Here is a 24214-nt window from a genome sequence, read left to right as displayed (position 1 = left end):
AATATGTACAATAAGTTGTCTCATGAGTATAAAATTATAGGTCAATTATTGCAACTGACAGATACATGATAGTATATATGACGAAAAGAGCCATATCAATTTTCATAGTAAGAAACATTACTCATTCAGAGAGAGAAAAGAGAAGACAGAACATGTCTTGAATACACAGATTTCACTGATGATTCAGGAGAAGAAGATGTATACTCTTTTGACTCTGATGCCGAGTCTATTCAGAACATAAAATTGACTAGGAAACAAAGGAAAAGGAATTACCGTAATAAAAACTGGAAAAGTAAAGGTAAAACATTAAAGCATATTCAGTCAAAGAAACGAAAAATAAGAGTTGACGACATTTCTCTTAAAGTATGATCTGGGTAGGTACCGAAAGTCTATTCTCAGTTAGGATCGATGAAATGACATAGTTAGTGAGGAGTTAGTAGTACACAACCCAACTCTACGACTAAATAGGTCTGCCTCTGTAACTAAATCAAGTGCGGATTTTGTAACCAGACCACCGATTCCTCCAACAGCTAACTTAAGAACTCTCAAGTGGTTTGTTGTCTTTTTTGCACGAGGTGTGTTTCACGATCGATTTATTTTGTGGGTATCGACTGTAAGGTCCACAAATACTGCTGTGAAAAGTGCATATACTGCAACGCAAGTCTGGCTACATGAGGTAAAACAGTAAACGAAACCGTTATGACTTCAGCGTAGATAAAGTGCCATCCGGATCCTATTCCTGCAGGAGCCTGTGAAGCTGAAAAGGATAATTTCATGCTGCAGAACCGAAAAGAAGGGTACCAATAGACTGTCACAGTACTCTTTGAAGGAAGGTGGTCTTCTTCAACAAAAGCAAAACCCATACTGCATACTAGTATACATCGATAAAAGGTCCTGAATAGCAAATGTAAAACTAAAATTAGAAAACAAAATTGATAATAGTTAGATACATTTACTTGTTGATAAAAAAAGATTTTCATTGTCATAACTAATGTTAGTTTACTCTTTTTTCTGACAGTGGAGAGTACAGTGTAGCATGTTCTCACTCCCATAATTTTATTTACAATGCATTAAATTTTGCATACAGACCAATTAAAATAAATGAAATTGAATTAAATTGTAGCGTTAATGTTGAATATTCCTCACAATTGCGAAAATCGGCGTACAGCAAACATGAATGAATCAATCAATATAAATGATGGAATTGATTTGTGGGGTACTTGATTTTTTTGGAATTGTACACTAGCTATCCATGTCATACTTATAACATGACTCTGCACTTATACATCCCGTCATTGTGCTATAGTACTATGGTAAACAAACATTTTTTTTTTTCATTTTTGCTAATGTGCTTTGTTTAAATGCCTTTTAGTGCTTCTACGTTTCTTTTTTGTTTATTTTTTTAGTGATTATGATTATAACACAATGTTGACTGCTGTACCCCTATTTTTTGACATTTTTATCTATTATGTCTGTTTGTTTTGTTCACATACCGTCATCAATGTAATGGAATTTTCCGAATGTAATGCATGTCTTATGTTGAACTAGCTATTAAACCATGTTGAATCCACCATAAACTTAATGATTTGATATTGACTTTTGGTGTTTTAACGCCACTTTTAAGCACCGCTTTTGGGCTATTTCGTGGCGGCCAGTTTTTATTGGTGGAGGAAGCCGGAGTGCCCGGAGAAAACCATCGACCTTCGATAGGCAAACTGACAATCCTAGTCAATTAAGATACGAGTCGAGTGCACCCGCACAAGCGGGGTTCGAACTCACAACCTCAGTTGACTGGCTAGTGATTACAGTAGTAACTACTTAGACCACACGGCCACCGATGCCCCTCTTAAACTTAATGATCGAAATACATAATTGATTGCTTGAAAGAAAAAAAAAAACAAGTTTATAGACCTGAAAACGTAAGCTGACCTGCAATAAAATCATCGACCATCAAATAGAAGAGTTGTTTAAATATATAAGTTTCTTGATTGACCAAGCGGTATACTACTGTTGCCTTTATTTACCACATATCGTGACAGAATTGACAAAAGATATATTGACCAGAAATTTCGTTCGCCATCGTTTAGAACTCGATGCATGCATAGTGCATATTAAAACTCGGCGGGGAAATTTTGTATGTCACAATATGTATGAACAGCCTATACCTACATTTACATGATGTTTATTTTAAAAGTGATATATAAATAGGTTTTTTTACAAAAAGTTTAAAGTGTATAGTTTATCTTTACTAGGAATCTTTATTCTTATAGGCATCAAAATGGTTCCTGACTACGTTCCTATGGTCAACAAAGAAATTCCTTGCAAATGGAGGTGTTAAAGATGTCATGCCTGTTAAATACTATGAAAAACTGACAATATTTCCACGTGAATGAACCACAAGCAGAATCACCTGACAAACTTGCAAGAATTCAACCTATTTTAGAATCTTTTCTTAAATGATGTCGTGTAGCAAATAAACCTCCGAAGTACCAACGCATTGACGAGGCAATGATTTCATACAAGGGTTCAACCGTTGATTTGCTGCAAAGCAGTATGATCCATCAAAGCCAGTATGTTGGGTATCAAGGTGTGATGAGATATGACACAACCTCAGGTACTTGCATGTATATGTACATAATTTGAAGTATATATATACATGGTTTTGGTTTTTAAATGAACGTTTCGTTCAACCATGTCACAAGACATATTAGGTATACAACCTATGATTACCAGATTTGTTTTCGATTCACGTTTCCTCTTCCTGTTTTATCATGTGATGATGGTGTATGTGTGACTGGCTTTAAACAGCCAATATTCAATCAACTATGTTTAAAAAGAGTTGATTCAGTAAACATTTAAAATTTTTTATCATTTGTCTTTTATAAATCAAAACATTCTTTTGTCATTAACTCAATCTTTATTCTGTAATCATCTCGTACTGAACATGATCCTTCCTATCAAATACTTATGAACATTATTTTAATTGGCAATAAAACAGTTTAACATTTAATTGGATCTAGAATACATGTTACACTTCTCAGCGTGACTTTGCAATGCAAGATCAGTACAAAACTTCCAACTGTGGTGTATGTAATGATAGAGTTGGTTCACTAACCAGTGATTTTCCTACCCTTTTCGAATGGAGCCTAGGCCCAAGGCAATTGGGAAAAATGTGTCGTATAACATATTTAACATCTAAATTAACAAATTGCAAACAGTTGTTATGATGTGCTGGGAAAAGTTGACGGTACTAACAAATATAACAATCTTTGACAACATCGTAATAGGCCCATGGAAATCTGCTTTCATACTTAAATGAGCCAAATTTGATTGCATCCTTACAAAACATTCTTGTTTATTTTATTTTTCCATTTATCCATGGCCTATTAGACGGAAAGTTCAAGGTTATTTTTCCCCATTTCCTCAATCACTTTCTCCACGAAGTTGAATAGGTTTAATTTTCTTTAAAAATCTTTTCATTTCTTGCACTAGTTTCCACGAATAGTATTCTTCTTTGCCTGTCCACTGCTGAAAATTTTGAAAATATATTACATTATCAGAAGAAATTTCCTGGCAATGATGATGAGGTTGCCTGGGGTTCCGGTCCATAAGCTAATGGCCACACATCTGTCATTTCTATGAAGGCAAGATGCACGTGATGCTCTATAAAGTAGATAGTGTGTGGTGTTGACGTAATCTTTTTTCCCCTGAATTTTCGCATTAAAAAAGGAAGACCTAATTGTGAGCAAATGTTTTGATTTTTGTGATATTTATTGTATGATTATAGAAAATGAAATAGATGGACTTGCCCTAAGGAACTTGATAGATACAGACATTCAAAAACTATTGGATAGGAAAATAGGACCAGTTAGAAAATTAACCCTTTTAATTGACACCCTAAATGCAAGACAAATTGCTGCAGGTTTCACTTACGAAATTCATGTAGTACAGGTTGTACCTATACCAGCTACACATGTAGATATGCAGGTTATATAGACTTCTTAAGACGTCATACAAACACTTGGACAATCATCAGATGTTGAGAGTTCAGCGTATTGACATGAACATTAACTTATCCTCTGCCGATTTGACAGAACAAATTGGTTAATGTTTTACTAGATTGAGGAGGGACAATGTTAAACCTATGGTAATTTTATAGAAAATCCACACCCTTTCCCCTTGTAATCATTTTTTGCAATTCGATGCTTGATAGAAAGAGAATTATTGCATGCATAGATTTCCTTGAAACACAATTATTAATTTAGATATCGGTTAAGGTAGCACAATACAAAGATTTTATACCTCCTATTCCCCAGTTACAAAATGCTGTAACTTTCTTTATAATGCTTGAAAATTTATAAAATTGGTATTTATGGATAACTAACAGATTACTCTTTCAAATTAATGCAATGTTAGTATTATACAATAATTATTTAATTAATTATAATGTTAACTGTGTCTACAAAATTTTACAAGAAATTTCCACTTTTAATTGAAATTAGCTTCTTCATGGTTATCCCGAGAGGGTTGATTTTATTATATGTTGTTCTTAGAGCCATTATCTACAAAAGGGTGTCTCAGATTTTGGATAGAATGTATAGATCAAATTTTATATATATATATGTAAAAAGCACCAAATACATAAAGAATAACAATGACTAGGAAGACAACTCATTGGCAAAAATACTTATTCTCTGTTTTAACTATTTCCATAATGTTTAAGATTTTGGAAAAAAATACAAACATGTTATTTCTTAAAACTGAACTACATCTAAAACAACTGTAACAGTATTAAGAAAAAAAAATGATGAGTTTATATTTCTGTAGAGAGACAGTTTGTCCTTAATATAATAAAATATTATAGAATGAGGTAGTTTAACATTGGTATCATTTGAAATTGACAACATTTTTTTAAAGATATGTATGCTGGTATAAACATGAATAATAATATTTCAAACAATTATAAAATATGATAATATATAACCTTACATTACATCAAAACATAATTATAGTATCTATAACAAACTACTCTAAAAACACAAAAACTATTTAGAAAAATAAAAAGTCCTTCTCATAACTGAAATGGTTAAGTTTATGTTTGCTATTCTATAATGAGGTTATTTTACATTAATATCTAAATTTACTTTTACAATCTGATAGTTTACCATTAAGGAAACAAAAACAATTGAATGAAATAGATCAATATAAAAAATAACAAAAACACTTTATTCCATTAAATTCAAACTGGTTATTTAACTTTAACAATATCACAAATTCAGTAATAAAAAATGACCTGACAAAATCTTTGTTTTACAACAACTATAAACATAACATTTCTTAAAAAACATCAATTATATCTAAACTAATAAAAAACTATTTCTAATTCTAAAACTACTAAAATTATTTAAAGTCTATGTTTGTATTTCTGTATGGTACTAGTATGTGTTACCCTTTCTTAAAAAACTCAATTATAACTAAACTAATAAAAAAACTAATTCTAATTCTAAAACTACTAAAATTATTTAAAGTCTATGTTTGGATTTCTGTATGGTACTAGTATGTGTTACCTATTGTTATAAAAATCTGAAAATTTATCCATGGTTTTGTAAATTACATTAAAAAACAAAGTAATTTTGTTTTAGTAAAACTATGTAGAAATGGTAATAAAACATGATTTTATTCTGTTAAACCCTTTAAGATGGCCAATTCATTGATGTTACTACAAAAGTGAAGTATTTTAAGTTTTACAATATTTCAAATAAAATACACCATTTTTATGAAGAAAAAAAATTATAACAATATGATCATAGATATAACAATTTCTTATTTACAGTTCATATTAACTAAAACAAAAGAACGAAAGCAATGGTCATGGCAAATTATATGTAATTTTACATTTGGATTTTATATTATAGCACTATGAATAAAATGTTTTAATTACTTTATAAAAGGTGTTTTGTCAGTACTTTCATAATAGTGTTAATATAAAAATTGAAAATTAATTCTTATATAATAAAGTTCAACAAACTTAAATAAAAAAAGGAAAAAAAATTTGGTTGGGCAAATGATATACAAATTTATGTTTGGATTTCTATGTTATAGCACTATGAATAAAACTTTATAAACTGTATTTTGTCAGAACTTTCACAAACAGTGCTAATAAAAAAATATTGGAAAATAATTCTTATATGTAAAAACAACAGTTTAATACAAAAACCATAAGTCTTGTTTTCTTTTAAAACATTATTCATAAATATACATACCCCTTACATTTCTTAAACTTAAATAAAATAAAATTTTAAACTTTTTAAAACTACAAAAATTATTTTACCAAGTCTGTTTATGGTTTTCTGTATGATAGTTTAATACTTTAAGATTAATATTATAAATTGATATAAAAATTTTAAATTTAAAATGAAACAATACAGAATAGTGTAGTATAAGGAGTATGTAAACAAAGATTAGTGTAAATCATGTTATTTTCAGAGACTGCTATCAGACAACATTGCTTTTCTTTTAATCATGTTACGTGTTCTGGCTGCAATCGGTGAGGTAGGTGTTGATTCTGACGATAATGATTCTAGATCTTCCAAGGGTGGTGCTGAAGGTTCTGGTGAAGGGTCTCGGAAAAACATAATAGGTACTAATGGTATTGATGAGGTAGTGCTGCCTGGTGAAGGTTCTCGGTATGATACAATTGAGTGGAATGATGGTGATGATCTAGATGAAGGTTTTAATGGAGTTGATGTTGATGGTGGTGTTAAAATTTGTTGTGGAATAACTGGCCTGGATGGAGTTGTGTTTAAATAAGATGGTGCATAGGTGGTTTCTGTATTATCACTTCTGTTCAAGGGTAGATATTGTGGTTGTTGTTTTCTTAGATGTAGGTATAATTTTAAAAATGCCAAAGATGTAAACAGTGTAGACACACCAGCCCAAATCCATAATCCTATAAAACATAAATTTAAAAATACCTTATAATTTGACAGTTGTTGTTTTATATATATTATTCATTCCAAAAAACACTTCATTCCTTTTCATTTTTTTATATTTCTGTTTTTTTATTATATATATTTTATAACTTATTAACATTATGATTATCAATATTGTAACAGCAAAAATAATTATACTTATATATATAATCTTATGATTCTTTTCCATATCATATTCAAAAGCTGTTGTACTAATCATGTATATTGTACCTGTAAATCCTGATGTTCCTGTATAGAAGGTCTTGTTGGGTGCTACATAAATAAAAAAAGAAAAACTATATAATTTGATTTACATTTTATAACAATCAAAGCTGAAAAAGAAATTTAAAACAACACATTTATATGACATGAAAAAATAAAATTAAAAAAAAATCACTTTTATGTACACAGATATGATAACAATAGGACACTATATGGCAGTGTTGGTACTGATTTAGTAGCTAACCTGTCTACTTTCTTTTTGGGATGTCTGTACCTTAGGAAAGAATTGGAACAAATTCCAATCTTTCCAAAAATAGAATTATAAATTCTTTCCACTGTTCCTAACAACCACATTTATAATTTTTGTTTTTAGACACAGTTTACTTTAAAGACATAAATGTATGTATATTCAATGGTGTTAATATGTCCTTTGATTGAGTTAAGCTATTTCAGTTGATATTTTATAGTGTGTCTTTCTATGTTGTGATGTTACACTATTGTTTCAGAAAAAAGGGTGAAGGTTTGGTACCATTAAAACCTTTAAACCCGCTGCATTTGTTTGCACCTGTCCTAAGTCAGGAATCTGATGTTCAGTAGTTGTCATTTGTTGATGTGTTTCGTAAGAGTTTCTCGTTTTTTTATATAGATTAGACTGTTGGTTTTCCCATTTGAAGGGTTTTACACTAGTAATTTTTGGGGCCCTTTATAGCTTACTGTTCAGTGTGAGTCAAGGCTCTGTGTTGAAGACCATACTGTGACCTATAATGGTTTACTTTTATAAATTTTGACTTGGATGGAGAGTTGTCTCATTGGCACTCATACCACATCTTCTTATATCTATAAATGAATTAAAATATATTTAATAGAGCTTTATTTTCATACCTATGGTTGGTGTCATCTCTTGTGTAATGCCTTCCACTGTTATATCTTGATCTGTAACTAAAACTTATGTTTCTATTTTTATATATAATTTTTTTACCATGGTAACTGTCTTTTTAGGAAGTATGAGTTATAAAAGATCAATAAATTTACAGTGTTTTTTTTAAATTAACTACTTTGATGTTGGATTTTTCTTTCTTTTTTTCCATTGATAAGAGTAAAAATCATTGTCAACAGTAATTCTGGACTAAGAATAGTTGAAAGGCTAAATAAAGTACAGAGTTGAACAGCATTGAGGATAATAAATAGACAGAAAATTTAAGACATAGAAAAAAGGTAACAATTTCATACCTGTAGTTTTACTTTTTGTTGTTAACTTTCTCCATGTTATGTCCTTAACTGTAAAATAATATACAATATTTTAACAAACTTAGAAAGAATAATGATAATGACATATATAAGATTCTGTTCAGATTGAAATATTAAAGGACAACAAATAATGTTTGGCTATAGCTCTGTCTTTATCTATAGCAAGTTAGATCTATAACATTATTTTTTTTTTATAACTATTCTAATGTTGAATGTTTCTTTCAATGAAAAAGGAATATAAGATATATTGACATAATCTAGTTTCATACCTGTTGTTGTTGTTTTACTGGTTTTGGCTGAATTCCTATTGTCTTTAGTCTGTATATCTTTAACTAAAAAGATAAATTATACCTTTACTAATAGTATAAATTTATCTACATGGAGTTAATAATATGACACCTAAGATTCCTCTTTTTGATTACTATTCTAATGCTATATATTTTTTCATTGAAAAGGAATAGAAGATATTTAAAAAATATTAAGACATATTTTCATACCTGTAGTTTGTGTTTTTATTATTTTAGTGGTTTTGGTTCTTTGTCTGTGGGTTGTCTGCTTTTGGTCTTTAACTGAAAAAAAATAAATATTTTTAACTGATAGTACAGATTGACCCTAACTAACTGTTGTTGTAATATCTGTTAAATAGTCATGATATTCAAATATCTTTGATCTTTTCTATTTAATTATTGATCATATATATATATGTACAAAATTGAAAACATTATTACATACCTGTACTAGATGTTGTTGAGATAGAAGTTGACTGTTCTTTGTTCCATACTGTAAAAAAAACATAAAAGTATATTTTTTTCTCACAATAATTGAACATTAAATGTAAATTTTCATCACATGGTATAGATTAAAATTGTTAATAATGAATCTCATACTTAAATATAATACTACAGTTTACATTATTTTGTTGTTTGTCTGCTTTTATACTATGTAACCACATTTTGGTACAATGTAGTTTATCCTTTATTAACATGGTTAACCTGCATTTTTGTCATCAAACTTTTTTTTTTATTTCATTAATATATATATATGAAAATTATTTAAAGAAATTTCAACTTAAAGAATGTATACAAAATCTGTAGGATTTATATGGACTTTTAAAGGGTCGACCTTAAAAAGGGGCGATCTATTTTTTTCAAATGAACTCGACACTATACCATTTATTTTAAGACAGTCGTTGAAATCTTCTTACGATTTATAAATACATTTTCACATACAACGTAGTTATAAAAAAACTTACCACATGTAGTGTTTACACACTTCCAAGTGCATTCTCTGTCGTAAATGTTCGTGATTGTTGGTTTGGAACACGTGTGGCAAAGTTGAAATGTGCAATCGCACCCATCGCTCCCTTCTATTATCACAAATTGTACCTCCTGAGTTAACTTTGTTTCATTTGTGCAAGGGCAATACCCTATTGCAAGATCATACCTGCATCCTTCCTCCTGTGTTCTTACAGGTCCAATAAAACTTAGGAATAAACATGTGAATATAATTAAGGCTGCCTTCTTGTCTTCTTCATTTGAATAAAGAGACCAGTCGTGACGTGTAAATTGAATTTCGATATTAATAAAATAGTTAATAGTTTTTTAATTAGTATTATATTTAATTTTGTAAAATATATGTAATGTATCTTTTATGTATGATAAAGATTAATGTGATTGAATTCATATTTTACTTATTAAAAATGAATATTATCATATTTATGGTTAACGTAACACACTGGTTCTCCGGTAAAGCGCCCAACGTCAGAGTAAAAAATGATAAAATATAAATTGCAGCAAAACCTGTAAATAAAGAACATGGAACATCCTCATAGTATATTCTATCCAACATATAAATTTCAGCATGTAATATGCTACCGTTAATTTTTAATGATCGAGACAGTTTAGATGAAAAAATGTCAAAAAAATACATTTAACGTCATTTTATTTCCTTTGACGTCGTTATCTGATAGCGTGATTTTCAAAACCAAAAATGTTAAAAACTTTGAAATCATTATTTTTACGGTGTTTTGTTATCTTTATTAATTTAAAAAACTTTAATGTGCGTTTTTCTTTTGAGTTGAAATTAACACGAATTAATGTGATACATCTTCCTGTGGACTGTTTCCTTGTGAACTAGTACGCCAAAAAAATCCACTCAGCGTGTTGGTCTTGTACAAAACGGAATAAATATTAATATCGTATTAACATGCTTTCGACCCGAATATGCATATAAATCGCCGCTGAATGCCCCTCCTCCTCCTCCTCCTCCACCTCTCCATCATCATCATCATCTAGTTTGCCAATCTGTGTTACCATTTACCATGAATTATCATTGATGTGGTCATATTTATAAATATTTTCAAAATGCACAAGAATGGCGTATAATGCATTTACCCTTGCTTTGAATAGTTTGAATAACTAAGAATTTTCTTTTGTAGACGAAACACAACCCTTGAATCTTTGATAGGTTACTTCCTTTGATATTCAATAATACTTTTTTCCTTGGTATCGGAAATTTGAAATGTTAATATAGGAGAGTGACGAGACGTGTTTATATCAGATCAAAGGATTAAATGAATCACTTTTTTTGATAATGTTTAAAGTTATTATAATACTGCAATTTTAGAGGAGAAATGATTGATTGATTGTTGTTTTCTGAACGTACAGTGGCAAATATTTCATGCAGAATTATGACCGAGAGAAGAATTTTGAAACAATAAATAAGATGTTGCATGCGTTGTCGTTAAAAAAGAATTTAAAAAAACCTCAACTCCAATAAAAATAATCAAAACTATTTATTTATTTGAAATAACCCAAGATATATGAGATGGTTTATAGAATAGAAAATAATGCCCCCCCCCCCCCCCTAAAAAATAAAAAATGAAGAACAATAGGCAATCAAATAAAGAATAGAAAATAATGGGGTGTGAAAAAAATAATTGTATAAACATTAAGAATAAGGTAAAAAAAAAAACTGATTTCAGAAATAAATAATTTACTGAATAATGAAACTTTGCGTTTTCTGCATATCAAATTTATTATTGATAATTGACAATAGACAAGTAGATCATTTGGAATGAAATATTGAACTGGTCCTAATCGGAACTGGTTTATTGAAATTAGCGATGCATATTATATACATTCATAAGCATCGGTATTTTTCTCCAAAATCAAGATCTTGCACGAGTTAACGTATCATTTCGTTCCGAAGCGCTATTTTGGATTTATCTTCATCATTTACGCCCAGCGCCGAATATTTGAAAGCCAAGGATGTAAAAGAACAGAAAGAGTTGATGAGCTATATGACCAAAAGGACATAAAAAAAAATAGCCAAATCAGTCGAAGATTAACTTTGCCCGATGGAGTTGAAACCTTAATTAGTTTCTTTATAATTTCAAAATCTATCAATAGATAATTAAAGGGAATTGAATGGAATTGCAGAATCAAAACGGTTCTTTCGTCGACATAATTCCTACATCTTCAGTTTCATAATTGTAAGATCCATAACTCATTATAATTAAAAAAAAACAACAATTTATTGGTAAGGGCTGGTAGACTGATGCTTGAGGACGGATGACATTGTCATAGATTTTTTGGGGGTATTTTTAGTACCAATAAATGTTCAATATATTTTAATATTCTCCAAAACAATTGATTAATAGGCAATGTTTTAATATTTTGTTGGACAGTTGGGCAATCAAGGATAAAATCTAGTTCTAGTGATCGAATTTTTACTCCATCGGATTTCAGATTTCTCTTAATGTCGGTTAACTACCGGTACTGTCTCTGTTATAAAACTGAATGTTCAGCTTCTCAGTGCTAGTACCTCATATGACAAACCAAATATGATCAAATATACCTCATGTCATCTTAACTTCTGTTTATTATCCCAGATATCCAAATTATCACGAAGAAATTAAAATGGTCATTTTCTCCCCCGTTTGGTTTTAATCAGATATTCAGATATTAATCAAAATTGGTAGATGGTATCATTTGTGCAGTACAGTGACAGATTAAAAAAAAGGGGGTCGTCATACGTATGTCGTTGATACAGACAAGAAGATTTATCATGTCAATATTATGATACAACAGGAAATTTTCATATGCAGGATCTGAACACAAGAATTTTACAGAATAATCATATTTCTTACTGAATAGAGAAAAATGGCCTAAAGAATTACAGAATACAGAAATGTAGACCCCCCTCCCCTAATCCAGACCGTCATATATATTATATTGTGACGGATAGTTTTGTTGATCTATTTCACTGTTTTAATTTTCGAAAAAATATTTGTACAAGGTGTTAATAAATGTAACGGACAATATATACCATGCCCTCTCAGCCGACGTCAATGAAAGAAAGTATTTAAAAGCTTGTTTCCCTGTGCAACATGATATAAAACTCATTAGGCAGAGCAATTTTAATGGCTAGTTGCATAATTGTTAAATCGTATTAAATTCGGTATCAAATTTATATTAATAATAAACGTTACATATCTTGAATATTGAAAACAGGTTAAAATTATTTACTTGCATTAATATTGATATTTATCATAATTTATATTTAGTAGTAAATACAGAAGTTTTGAATATTTGATAAATAGCCTGCTGTTTAATCCGTATTGCTCAACTTTGATGCGCACCCATTATCACACCCCTCTATCGCATGTCTACCCTTTATCGCACCCCTATTCGGATTTCTCATTTATGACAGTAGTGATTCCGACGAAATTTACATGAAGTCCGATGTTTGTTAAACTAGATTTTTATATTTCAAAAGTGCACATTTTACTCACCAGTCTCAAAGTAGTCTCTTGTTTATTACAGTATACTTGTTATTAAATTGTTGGTTTATTGTTGCTATTTTTTTATTAACAGGTTTTATTCAGAATGTGTTTCATATAGTACAACATTACTAAAGAAGGATAAAAAGAACTGAATGAACTTCCATACAAAACACAAACATACAAAAAATACAATAAGCAAAATATTTCTACAACAGGACCTAAATTGTAAGGTACTAGTAACCCAATAAGCAGTTCCTATATATGATACAATTTTTAAAACATGGCAAAAATAAATAAATCTGAAGGTAACCCAGGTGCTTTAGATCAGTAAGCAGTTCCTATATACTCTCCTGTTTAAATCTGTGATAAAGCGTATACATGGCAAAATCCGTATCACATGCCGTATCATCCCTCCGGCTGATATTGGTATCTCGGGATGATACGGCATGAGTTACGGATTTTGTCATGTATTATTCTCTATAAAAACATCCGGCTCGGTTTTTTTCTAGGTCTGAGAAAAAAGCAACTGTGTAACACTTAAACAATTGATTAATAAAAATTGTCACATGGTGTCTTCTTATGTCAATAATTACAATGTATGTTATTGATCTGTAAGTTATATATTCGCCATCCGTAAAAATTATCTAATATGTTTATTTGGCATGCCATACTCGATAGAAGTGCGGACGTGATAGAAAGCACTCTTTACCAAAACGTCAACGGAGATTACATTCCACGGAGGTTACATTTCGATGATTTTGTCATTTATAAAACATAATACGTGTATCTGAAGATAGAAATAGTACTAAAATTAAATGTTGACACCGATATCGATCTGTTGGATGTAAAATTTATTTTCAAAATAGGTGTTTGTTCAGAATAGACCATTCCACGGAGATTACATGCTTAACAAATCTCTGCAGTTTTCAACTTTGTTTAGTTTTTCAGACTGATATGATTTGGAATAAATGACCGTAGTTATAAACAAAATTATGTATGGTAACCTTATAATCGAATTTAACTCATATCACACTCAATGTTGTGCTTAATATTTTGTCCTGCTTGGTCTTTTTTCCGTTAACGGAAATTACAGGTTTACGAAAAAAATATTTTGACGGCCGTACTGATCACTATCGTTGTGCAACATGTACTAAACTTTATAAAAATTAAAAATATAGATAATAAAGAAATATAAAAATCTCAGATATAAGTATAACAAGCTACGGGTATATATAACTCGGAGTCGTTAGTTTTGCTATCTTACGGTGGGACAAATTAACGTCATAAAATGGGCGCTTTAACGGAGAACCAGTGAACACCATACGGTTCTCACTATTATTCTACAGCCATAACATTAATCGTCCTCAATATATCTGGTAACATACCTGCACTTCAGACGAAATATAGATACATTACATGTATACATGTTGAAAGGGTTTTTCTGGATTAACATGTATATCAGATCTCATTATTTATGGTTATATCTGTTAAGTGAAAATCATATTATGAGTGTTTTATAAATTATAAAATCAATTATGTTTGTTGTGTTTATAACATAAATGTTTTCTACTTTTGCTAGTCTATTACCATTTTGATATCTTTCCTAAATTACATTCACTATTATGTTACAATTGTCCATGCCTTGTAATTATACTCATTATACTTCTTACTAAATTTTTTTCTCCATTTGAGATCTTTTGTGAACTTTGACCCTTTACCCCTTCAGTTATAATAACCTTCAATGTAATCAATATATATTGATGTTAGGTGTTAAGAAAACAATTCCCCATGGTTTATAATTATGTCAGGATCATACACTGTATTCATAGTTTTGTAATAATGTCATATTTTATACCTATCTATGACCATTGACCTGTCACATGGGGTCATAATGATATATAATATATAATTATTTTAATTATATGAGACCTTTCTACTGTACTTTTTTTTCAGTTTTGCTAATGATGTATTCATAGATAATTATTCGATTTATTTGTAACTCTTCAGAACATATATATTTTAACTTACAAATTGTATTTTGTTATATCATACATAGATATAAAATATTGGTCAAAACCCTAAAAATTGTATTCATTTACTATTGAGAACCAGCTATAGCTAGTACCTATAAATGTAAGTATAGTTTTTTTATTTTAGGTAGTATTTTTCTGGATATAAATGTTAAAATATATTTTAGTGATAAACCATGTATGCTTTATTGCAAAATAAAATTATTAAGTTTTTTTAAATATATGAAAAAACTCATTGAAATTATCTTTTAACTTTATTCATTTTTTACATACATGTATGGATCACATGTATACTCTTGATATTTATGTTAAACTAAATCCATATGTTCTAAAAATATGTAATTTTGATATTATAGTTATAACTGTAATTCATACCTAATATATATATATATATATATTTATTTGTGATACTACTTTGTACTGTATATTTCATATTTAATCTTCAGATCTATTGACAACCTGAAGAAAAAGCTAAAATGGAAATTAAATCAAATATCCAAAATATGTAAGTTTCTTATTTTTATGTTTTTACAGTATTGTTTTAGATACTATAGTAATAAGAAATTGTGAGATGATTGTCTTTGTAATTCTTTGTTAAGATATTTAACCTTGGACAATAAATGTAATATAGATACATACATACAGACAAACACATAACCTACTCACACATACACAAATATATATATATATATATATTTTCATTGCTTATGATACTTTTTAGAATATAAATTTTATATTTATTCTTTTAGGTCTACTCCTCCTCAACTTGTTCTTTCTGGAATTAAAACAGAAACCAGGACACATATCCCTACTATGTAAGTTTATTTTTTTATTCTAAGTTTTATCCTATTGTTTGTTTATTTTTTTTAAAAATAATGTGATATTGTATGATTACAATTGGATTTTAATGTATAACAGTTAAAAACAAATGAAAATATATATATACACCTACACAAACATGTAATTAGTTAATTATGGGTAATTTAAGTAAAAACTTTTAAAAAATTAAGAAAACACTCATGTCTTAATATATATTGAAAAATTGATTGTTATGTATTAGATACTTTTTTAAATTGTAATTACAATATTTTTTCAGATCTGTAGAACAAGATGAAATAAATCATCTAGAACATGTAATTAAAATACTAGACCAGAAGATTACTAATATGAATGTTCTGATGAATTATCACGAGATGCTTTTCAAGAGGCACAAACGGAGATTAGTAAGAGAAGTAAAAGTAATTGATGCTTATACAAAACGTCTGTGTTACCTTCGGGTAAGAAATGGATTGGGATCATAAAGGAACTATCTACACTTTAAAGTGTATAAATTTTATTTTGTGACTTGAATCAGTGGTGATTTGTCTCATCTACATATTACGTGTACTACAAGTTATACAGAAAAAACTAAGATATTTTAATTGGATCTTTTTTTAATTAATAATCTATGTTTAATGAGAATAAAATATATATTAATTTTATTACATATCCTTGTTATTTTTTGTTGTTGTTGATACTATTGTATTTTTCATTTGAGATATAATATTATTACTTGGGGGTTATATTCATATAGGTTAGTAATGACCCCCATCTTATGACATCCGGTATTAGATAATATGATGGGTATAATTCATATAAGCTATTTATGACCCCCATCATCTATTTATGACCCCTATATTATATCATTTTATGTCATTTTATGTCATATTATATCATTTGAGATTATGTAAGATGATATAACTTGGGGGTCTTAATTTTTTTGGGGGGGTCCAAGAACCCCCTATAGTAGTAATGTTGTTCTTAAAATAGTGCAAGTAACATACATAAGATGAACCGCTTGGATACGGGTATAAAAGGTGAATTCTGTGTAAATATCACTTACCTCGCATTTCTGTTGATGTTTTCTGTAAGTCCTGTAAGGAGGGATTTAAATCCCTCAGTCTTCAACATCCTGTACAATACATATCACCAGCAGAAGTTAAAACCAGACGATGAGTTTCGAAAATATACCAGATGTTGGACTGAACTGCAAATGGAAGAAGAAGTAGAAGACACTTGTTTAAGACGTGTCAGATGGAACTGTAATTACCATCACGGCATATTGTACAAGTGGACACTTGATTGTAAAATTGAGCTCACACAAATTTTTGCAAGAACCTGTTAGTAAAAGTAACACTTTTTGTAGGGTAAACAGCCTCTCATCACAGTTTGCAGAATTTTCAGCTTGAATTATTTCTCACACATACAATAAAATTTAAAGGCAATGTTTAATGCCTGTTATTGAACACACGTGGACATTATTACAAGAAGTGGAGTTGGAAAAAAATTAAAACCAATATCGCTAGTAACGGTTAGCAGAAAGTAAAATAACAAAAATACCAAACTCCGAGGAAATTCAAAAACGAAAAGTCCGTAATCAAATGGCAAAATCAAAAGCCCAAACACATCAAACGAATGGTGAAGTGATTCATTAGTCTTGAGTTCGAAAGATTGCACCTATTCATTCTTTGATATTGAAACCCAACGCATTGTTATATTTGTTGTGACTAAGGTAACTGAAACTGTCATCTTTTAAAGTAACGAATATTGCGGGATCCCGAAAATGCACGACTCGTCTTTTTCGACATTAGGGTTAAGGATTGAAGAAATTGTTAACCACAGATCGGCATGTTCATATACGATGCATTATGAAGATGGAATTTCCAGAAGTGTCACATGAGTTCGATGTTTGGAATTTGTGAACAATAATAAAAATCATGTGATACAGAAGTGGATAAAAATCTGAACCGAGGGCTTACATAGGCTTGGCCTGTTAACAAATGCAATTCTTTTTTTTTTCTAATCAAGTATTGTCTTGTCCAAATTAAACATGAACAACAGTGCTATTGGACCTAAAATTTAAAGAACACACAGATGCAGAGCAAATTTCATCCAAAATAGTTCAAAGGGTTAAGAGTTAAAAACATTCGATCATTGATGGAATGATTGACATAAATCGTTCAGACATACCATATGAAACAGGACTAGGACGTATATCAAGGCAATCCATATGTTGCTGATACATGTATTTAAATGTATAAAGTTTTGGAACAATCTTTAATCAGGATTGATTGTTGGTTGCTTAACGTCCAGTGGCAAATGTTTCATGCATGTTCAAAACTAAAATTGATTGATTGATTGTTGGTTGCTTAACGTCCAGTGGCAAATATTTCATGCATATTCAGGACGAGAACAAGTTCACAATAAATACAATAGGTAGGTTCTGTAATAGATTAAGGGATTAAGGTCGGAGAAATTTAGACTGCCACGGGAAATGAGGGTATATTGGATAGGGACAGAAATTTAGCCTTGCAACAGGTCACCTACGGACCCTCAAAACTAAAAGAAATCAAGAATAAATACAATAGGTAGGTCCGGTAAGAGGTCAAATGGGTTGCAGGTCGGGAAATTGTGGACTGCCACGGGAAAATGAGGGCATATCGGATAAGGACATGAATTTAGCCTTGCAACAGGCCACCTGCGGATTCTTCAAAGAGTTGTTGCAAGGGTTCTGAAGTCACAGATGCGTATCAACATCAACTTAATCACAAGTTCCTGACATAAGTTTAGTTATCAAATTTCATTTAAAAAGCCTAGTGTTAATTATCAGCATGGTATAATGTTATTTTTTTTAACCAGTTCTTCTTTAGAAAACTGTTGAATAATTTGCATTTACATTGTATAGCTACAGTTTATTTATATTTTAGGTAGAAGAAATATCTATGCTAATTGATAAAAGAATAGTTGCCAAAGTTGAGGATTATGTAACTGAGGGATACCTATCAGCTTCATGTATCCTCATTATATTGGACACATCCGTTGGAAAACAACTTTTTGCAGGACATAGATCACAATCTTGGACAACAGACGATTTTTTGCCCAGCCAGAAAGACGTGTCAAATTTAATATATTCAACTGGGCTAAGGACAGTCAAGTCAAAATATTATCAAGAAAATTTAGTTGCATGTGTTGAGGAATGGAGACGGGAAAACCCAGATGATTTGATTAACTTTTATTTAGTCCATCAGACGATACATCAAGACTGTTGTTTATCTACCAATAAAGACAACAGAGGAGACTGCTTCAACGATATTGCAATGATATCTACTTTGTGTATGCTACTTATAGGACCTCAAAGTACTCTGTTCCTTCTTTTCATTGTGTCAAAACAAACATGGACTATGCTGTTGTTGCTGTTTTTTCCAGCCAATATGAAGACATCAAAACCATAGCCGCAGCTTAAGGAAGATTAAAGGAATGAAATTCTGAGCAAAACTTTACAAAACCCGATTTTCACAACAAAAATAAAAGTTTAAACCAGGCAGAACTACTTATTATAGTGACAATAGAAATAAGTAGACTACAGTATTATCTTCTCATTCCGGAAATCAAGAAAATTGCCTTATTCTAAAATGTATGTGAAGTATTGAAATGTTACTAGTATCATTTGTTATATTTATTTATTGGAAAACTAGAATGAAAAATAGGATATGGAAAAGTTAAATCAGGACGAAGCAGTTCTCATTACCATAGAATCTGCAGGAATAAGTCTGAGGATATCTGCAACATCCACGCTTACTATTTCCATAGCCTTTGGAGCCTATTTTTTTCGGAAATGACTGCCAAAAAAGCCATCTTAGACCAGTTTTGGGAAGGTACATTTTACTGGACAATAAGCCATTGCTATATTCTGTTTCACAATAGCAACATCCTTCAAGAAATTATTTTTGAAGAAAAGTTATTCAGAGGCTGTCAGTGGAATATCGGAAGAAAAAAAAAAGAAAGGTAACTTAATTTTTTTTATATGGTTTAATTATGATATTGGTTTGTCATTGTCTTCCATATTGAGAGATTTCATAGTTGCAGTTACGCTAGTTTTACAATAGATTGGGAGTGCACAGAATAAAATTAATAAAAATCTGTAACAAGTTACTCATCAAGTAAATCAGCCATAATCAGAAAAAACCTGGTAACAAATTGTTCAAATAAGGACTTTGAAAATAATGGAATTAATTACTCTTGGAGTGTCTTTAGTCTGATGGCTTGACTGTTTTAAGGAATGCTCCTGGAACAGTGTTTCGGGTGACTTTTCGGAGAGAGAAACTAATTTATCAAGTATTTTTTGTGTGAAGATCAGTTGTCATGACCCCGATTTTTACAAATGTGGTAGTGTCGAGAAAAGCAATTTTCTCGATTGATTTAGAGATATTGCGTGAATGTATTAAATATAACAACTATTTTTCTAACACTCATTTTAAAATGTGTTAGAGTTGCATTCTAAGGCATTTATATAATTTAATTAAGTAACTGCATCAGTTCATTTTCAAACTGATCCACGCCTAGAGAGATTTAATTTTGCTTGTTGCTATTTTTAGATATATATGTTGATAAGACAAAGAGAAATAATTTTGTTGTTCCTTGTACTTTTTTAGATATAAGGACAAGCGACCAAAAAGCTATTTTGTCGTTCCTTGTCTGTTGGTGAGAAAATGTTCAATGTTCATCAGGCAAGACATACATGTACCATAACAGTCCGCTTCTCTTCGACAAATTACTAGTATACGGTCCACTTACTCATCAAAGAAAAGATATCTCTCAAAGTTTGCAACCACAAACGCAAAATCATGCAGTGTATTTTGAAATTAAGCTCTTAATTAAGCTCACCTGCAGCATTTGGTGGGTTTATTTCACCTCTAGGTTGCGCCATAAGAGGAGTAATTTGCTAGTACTATTTAAAAAAAAACATTTCAAATTCGTCAGTTATCGTTCTCAACGTTTGAAACCACAAACGCGAAATTATGGAGTGTATTTTAAAATTATATTGGCTTGAAACAAATTCTGACAAAATATTCAGTACAAATGTCAACATACATGAATACGCAGATTATACGCTTCTTAATTGGTTTATTTCTGGTGTTGATTCTATAGATCTGACTTTTTTTGTTTTATTTCCCCTTTTTCAAAAAGTCTGTTTAGTTCATTATATTGAATGGTGAAGAACGTCTCAATATTCTGATTTCGTCACCAAGGTAGTATCGTATACTTCCTGTGGTGTTCTTTATCAAACAACCTTCAGCAAGAAATTTTGGCAACATCGAGTCCAAACTGTGAAAACGTTTTTGATATGACAGTTTATAAGTTTTACTTTTTTAAAGGATGATTTTGTTGCTTTCTTGGTAGTTTAACAGAAATTTGTCGAACAGCTTCAAAACTCAATTGTTCAAATTTAATTCTAGCTGTAGCATACAACCTTTAAACTAGTTCTAAGTTCATCTCATTAAATGCCGCAGACATTGGTTGCCTTGAACATGGATCATTGATGAATGCAATCAATTTTCTATAGCTTCTGGTGTTTCAAGGATTGCAGATATCTTGTGGAAAATTCCTTGAAATTTTGAAGAAAATAATTTCCTCCAATGCAAAAGTTCAATCACTAGTGTTAACATACTGTCGTCCAAATCGTGCTTCTAGAATCTCTAGGATAGGATGGTAGCGAAACAGTTCAGTTCTAATTTTTGTTTTTGAAGAAAAGCACACTTTTCTGAATGAACCGTCACACGTCTTGTACGGAGCATGCAAAGAAATGAATAATAAGGCTGTCCACACCTGCTGATGTTACAATGCTGACAACTCTTCATTTTCTTTCATATCAGACAACTAATCAATCTGTGCCATTTCTGCTTCTCCTTTTCTTGGTTTGACATATGTCTGATGAAGCTTGATTTAGAAATGTATGCTCAGAGGAGTTGTATGTACACGAGCATTGATCTAGCTTGTGACTAGTAAAATTTTGTAGGAACAATTCACTATCTATGTCCAAAACAACGTATCTTGTAATGTTCAGGTTTTTAACATTTCGGGAAAGAAAGTTACTTCTGCTCACTGAAAAAGTAAGTCTTATTATCCACTAATATGTCTGGTTCCCATGATGGTTCCGAACTGTCGGTTAAAAAAAAAAAACGTTTATATATATATATATTACCATCTGAATCTATGTTCCTGGATAAAGAAATGATGTCAAAACCAAAAAAATCTACTTTATCATTTGATGATAAATACAGTAGTACTTTGTTTGTAACATCAGCAAGTAAAATATTCTCGAACTACCATAAATACAATAACAGGAAATCCATATATTGGTCTGCCACCTGCTGATGACTTCAATGTTTTTTTTTTTTATTTCCTACAATTTTTTTTGAAAATATTCCATTAGAGATGAAGAATATTAAATAGGAAAATAAAATCATCCGAATAACTTTAGATATAGATACGTTAAAACTTAGAATAGAGAAAAGTCTGGGTATTCAAACAAAAGATCTATTGAAAATGCCGAATCATGATTTGGATAGGTCAGACTTTGTGAAAATTGGCCACATTGGTATTCAAATTCAAAATGAAGACGGTTTAGATGAACAGGAGCTCTAAGGAAGAAGGAAAAGAAGCGATGTAAAAAACCAAATGTATCTTCGGTCAGCTTGTTATTATATATTAGTCTTTCTGCTTGGCCTTTAATATGTAGAAAGTCAAGAATGGATATGTTCGTAATTTTTAAAACCTACACAAACTAAAAATTACTGTTGCAGCCTTCACACATTTTTTATTCCTTACCTTTCTAAAAGTAGTGCTTAAGTAAATGAACTTTAAAATCATTAAAAGTGTTATTTTAGAGTGTCACTTACTATTCAACAAATAACATAAATGTTAATGAATATTTATGTGGATGTAGTCATTAGGACAATTAAACTGATGATACTTAGAAAATATTCCTTAGACCAGTGTAGATAGAATGTGTAATGTTTTGAACTAAGATAAAAGAAGTTGAATTAGCAGAATTTTTTCTTCAAGATACCCTTTCATAACAATGATACAGCATGAACTGTGAATACATAAGTACAATGTACATGATATAAGAAAAGTATGAGGGTTCATGATGTATCCGTATTCTCTGTATGCATTAAACGAAACCATAAAGGACAGAAAGAGTATCAGCTACACATTGTTTTTGAAATGTTTATATTTTAAGATACCTGATAATGTTCATTGTTGACTTCATATTATTATTAGTCCCCTACTGACATACATGTAGTGGAAGGGGAGTATAGATTTACACTCAGTCTGGCTGTCTGTCCATCCATCAGTCTGGCAAATCAGTTTTACACACCTTTTTTAGTGCTTGAAGATATTTATTTGATTTTTGGTATATAGTTTGATCATGACCAGTTACAGATCAAGTTAGAATTTTGTTCCGGTCTGACAATTTTTTACAGAGTTATGGTCCTTGGACTTAGAAAATTCCTGCAAATAATAAGTTTTCCACACATATTTTTGTTATGCTTGATTGATTGTTGGTTGCTTAACGTCCAGTGGCAAATATTTCATGCATATTCAGGACGAGAACAAGTTAACAATAAATACAATAGGTAGGTTCTGTAATAGGGGCTTCCGGGATTAAGGTCGGAGAAATTTAGACTGCCACGGGAAATGAGGGTATATTGGATAGGGACAGAAATTTAGCCTTGCAACAGGTCACCTACGGACCCCTCAAAGAGCTGTTGCAAGGGTTCTTAACGTGCAAAGAGCGTGGCACTCTCTTTACACGAGGCATCAGATTTAACGTCCCCGTTCTGACCGGACGTGGCTGCAAATTTGTACATCCCGCACAGCCAAACGGACGCCCCACTTTAGCAAGGGTTTTACTGCCGGTCGGAGGAAGACCAATGGTGACCATACTTCTATTCTCCAGTCACCCTTGGGGGTTTGTTATGCTTGAAGATATTGATTTGATATTGGGTATAAAGTTTTACCATGACAAGTAACAGATCAAGTTTGAATTTTGTTTTGTTCATGTGATGATATTGCAGAATTGTAGTCTTCAGACTTATAAAATTCATACAAATAATCAGTTTTCCACACTCTTT

The 24214-nt window shown here is 30.6% G+C and overlaps 1 protein-coding gene across 1 annotated transcript; it reads right to left on the bottom strand.

Annotated features, from left to right (window-relative positions):
- Positions 1-6482: 6482 nt before the first annotated feature.
- Positions 6483-17146, bottom strand: LOC127732383 (uncharacterized). Its single transcript, XM_052241415.1, has 9 exons — positions 17140-17146; positions 9694-9807; positions 9174-9221; positions 8939-9010; positions 8711-8773; positions 8424-8471; positions 8076-8132; positions 7203-7244; positions 6483-6949 (listed from the first exon to the last, which is right to left on the bottom strand). Exons 1-9 carry the CDS (start codon positions 17144-17146, stop codon positions 6483-6485), a joined length of 918 nt encoding a protein of 305 aa, XP_052097375.1.
- Positions 17147-24214: the final 7068 nt, after the last annotated feature.

Source organism: Mytilus californianus, unplaced genomic scaffold, assembly GCF_021869535.1.
Source record: "Mytilus californianus isolate M0D057914Y unplaced genomic scaffold, xbMytCali1.0.p SCAF_24, whole genome shotgun sequence".
NCBI classification, from domain to species: Eukaryota; Metazoa; Mollusca; class Bivalvia; order Mytilida; family Mytilidae; genus Mytilus; species Mytilus californianus.
Note: the sequence above shows the minus strand (reverse complement) of the source record. Positions and strands in the feature narration are given on the sequence as shown.